The 2,908-nt window shown below is 30.1% G+C and overlaps 1 protein-coding gene across 2 annotated transcripts in view; it reads right to left on the reverse strand.

The window, feature by feature from the left end:
* Positions 1-2,902, reverse strand: part of LOC117173091 (ethanolamine kinase 1) — a 24,643-nt gene extending 21,741 nt beyond the window's left edge. For both annotated transcript variants that reach the window (XM_033361478.1, XM_033361475.1), the window contains exon 1: positions 2,651-2,902. In XM_033361478.1, the coding sequence (XP_033217369.1) occupies positions 2,651-2,776 (126 nt within the window). In that variant the 5' untranslated portion in view covers positions 2,777-2,902. The remainder of the gene's footprint in view (positions 1-2,650) is intronic.
* Between the last annotated feature and the right edge of the window lie 6 nt (positions 2,903-2,908).

A 2,908-nucleotide genomic window follows, 5' to 3' on the forward strand; every position in this document is an offset into this window, starting at 1 on the left:
AAAATTAAAATTCGAAAATTTTTTCTAAAGCCTCCAGGGGACTTCGTTTTCGCACGAAAAAATTTTATGTGCCCTTATTGCATCCGGACCCACAATTCAGGAAGATCATTCTAGGTTTATACAGATTTTCTAAAACTAGCATCATCAATCGCGTGCTACGCGCGTCCGTAGTTTTTCCAATTGCGAAATAAAAAATAATTAAAACAATACAAATTTCCCATATAATCTTTATTCTTCATGGTTACTTGTTTTTAAGGTGATATAAATATAATTTTCCTCAGATTCGTAAAAATTCAGAAAGATGTTTGAGAATTATTTCAGATGTGTCGACGAATAATTTAAAACGATATTTAAGAATTTGTTTTATTTAAGTACACAATTTTACAAATTATTAGGTAAAATCTGAACCAGCTTAAGAAATGTTGAGAACTTTCAGAAGTTTAAAAGAGATTTTAAAATATTTTTTTATAAACGGAAATAGAATTTTCAATCAAAAAGATGAATTTTCGACCAAGAAGATTAATTTCCATAAAAAAACGAATTTTCAACTCAAAAAGATAAATTTTTAAGAAAAAATTGAATTTCTAAAAGATAAATTTTCAAACAAGAAGATTAATATCTACCAAAAAAGGCGATATAATTATGAAATATTCAACTGAAATAGTTACATTTTTAGTTTAAAGGAAATTGGTTTTGATATAAAGAAATAAAAAAATTTCAACAAGTTTAATCGTTAAATTTTTAATGGCAATGCTGGTTACATTTTTACATTCTCATCATTTATGATTGAGAAAGTATTAGAATTGTCGGAAATTTGACATTACACTTTTTCAACGGATCTCCACGTTTCGAGACCCCCTGAATCCGAAAATGAGGTTTTCACGATGGCGTCTGTCTGTCTGTCCGTAAATACGATAACTCTCGAAAAAATGAACGAATTAAATACATCTTTGGCAAACTTTATCTAGGTCCTAAAAGAAAGGAAGAGTTCGTTAACCAGCCATTCTTGATGAAAATTCCAAAAGTGAGCGCATTTTGAAAATTTTTGAGACCACTTTTTTCTGAATTTGAAAATTCTATGTACGGATATTTATAGTACTGAAAAGGGAAAACAATTTATCCATATGACTTTTTTCTATAAGAAGAAAATTCTCAGAGTTATAGCGTTTTCAAAATTTTTTTAATTAACCGAAAATCAAAATTTGAAGCCGAAAAACACACGATATGAAAAAAAGTCAAGAGAAGAGAAACATTTCTTTTTGAAATACCTACCAGATTATCATAAACAATTTTTGGATTTTCTTCAAAAATCGAAAATTCAAATTTTGATTGGACAAAAAATAATGGAAAATAAAAAATTCCATTTTGTGGACAAACTATGTAGGATACAAAAAAAGATGAATTAACAAAAATGGTTATCCCAAAAAACATCTACAATTTCGTTAAGAATCACTTCTTGATAGGACGCGTACTTTTTGGTTTATTTGTGAAAAATAACGTTGAAAAAAGTAAAATAGAACAAAAATGTGTGGAAAAACGACGAAAGTTACGAGAAAAAAATCCAACAAAACCTGTTTACAAATGTCTGTCGGAAATCGAGCGCGCAGCGCGAGTGTCACGATGAGAATGTGTACCTCAAAGCCTACAGAGTTTTGAGAAACTTGATCTTTGACTATACTTAATTAAGTAGACAATTCACAATATGAAGACACATATAAATACTGCCATCTAAAAGAGATCTTTTTGATAAAGTTTTTTTCAAGTATTCCAAAATCAAAGAATAAATATCCGAGCGCGAAGCCCAAACTCGCGAGCGAAGTGAGCCGCGCGCGTGGCGCGCGATGAGAATGTACCCGCGAAGCGGGCAGATTTTTAGTCAAAAAATTAACATGAATTTTTAATTAAAATGATGAATATTCATCCGAAAAAATAATTTTTAACGAAAAAGTTGAGTTTTCAACCAAGTAATTAAATACTTATTAAAGAAAATATGAATTCTGAATGGAAAATTTAGTATACTTGATATTTCAACTAAAAAATCCAACTATCAGAAGTTTTCAGGACATTCCTAAGACGTCTTTCAGAACATGAGTTTTGGAGTTATTAGATGTGATCTTAAGACGTCTAATTTCAATACGAAAGATGTCTCGATAACATCCTATGTCTATAAGACGTGTTTAGGGCATCTTTCGAACATTAGAAGTCTTATAGACGTTGATTCGACTGACATTGAATGTCCTAGGAACGTCCCAAGGATATTCTTGGGATATTCATGGTGTTGTGCCTACTTGGAAGATTTTTATTTTAACCAAAAACAGTTGAAATCAACCAAAAAAAACGAATTTTCAATATTTCAGTTAAAAAATTAATTTAAAAACCAAACGAAATAAGCATTTTTAACAAAATGGTTAAATAAAGTAGAAGAATTATGTTAAAATTTAAAAATAATTGTAATTAAATTTTAACTTGCAATTTAATAAAAGCTCGTACTAAAAAAAATTTCATGACCAAAAAAAGTTGTTCGGACATTTTCAGGGTTTTCCAGGTATATAAGAATTCCCTGACAATTCCATGCAAGGTTTCCAGGCTTCCAGAAAATTGCATGACCTACCTCATGAATTTGATTTTAGAAACTGTAAATGAAATTTACCTTGAATAACAACTGATCAGCAGGCCAGGACGGCCTGATAATTTTGACAATTTCCGTCGCTCCTTTTATAACCTCGTCCTCTTCAATGATGATATCAATATGAGGTTCTACATGGAGGGTGTCCATAATTCACTCTCAGAAAATACACGAAAAATCATTCGATGAATCACATGAAAAACACACACGTGATCAAATGTCAAAAAAAGAGCGTGAACCACGATAAATAATAAATAAGTTTATATAACCTATACGTTTCTT

This window comes from Belonocnema kinseyi, chromosome 5, assembly GCF_010883055.1.
Source record: "Belonocnema kinseyi isolate 2016_QV_RU_SX_M_011 chromosome 5, B_treatae_v1, whole genome shotgun sequence".
Classification (NCBI taxonomy): domain Eukaryota; kingdom Metazoa; phylum Arthropoda; class Insecta; order Hymenoptera; family Cynipidae; genus Belonocnema; species Belonocnema kinseyi.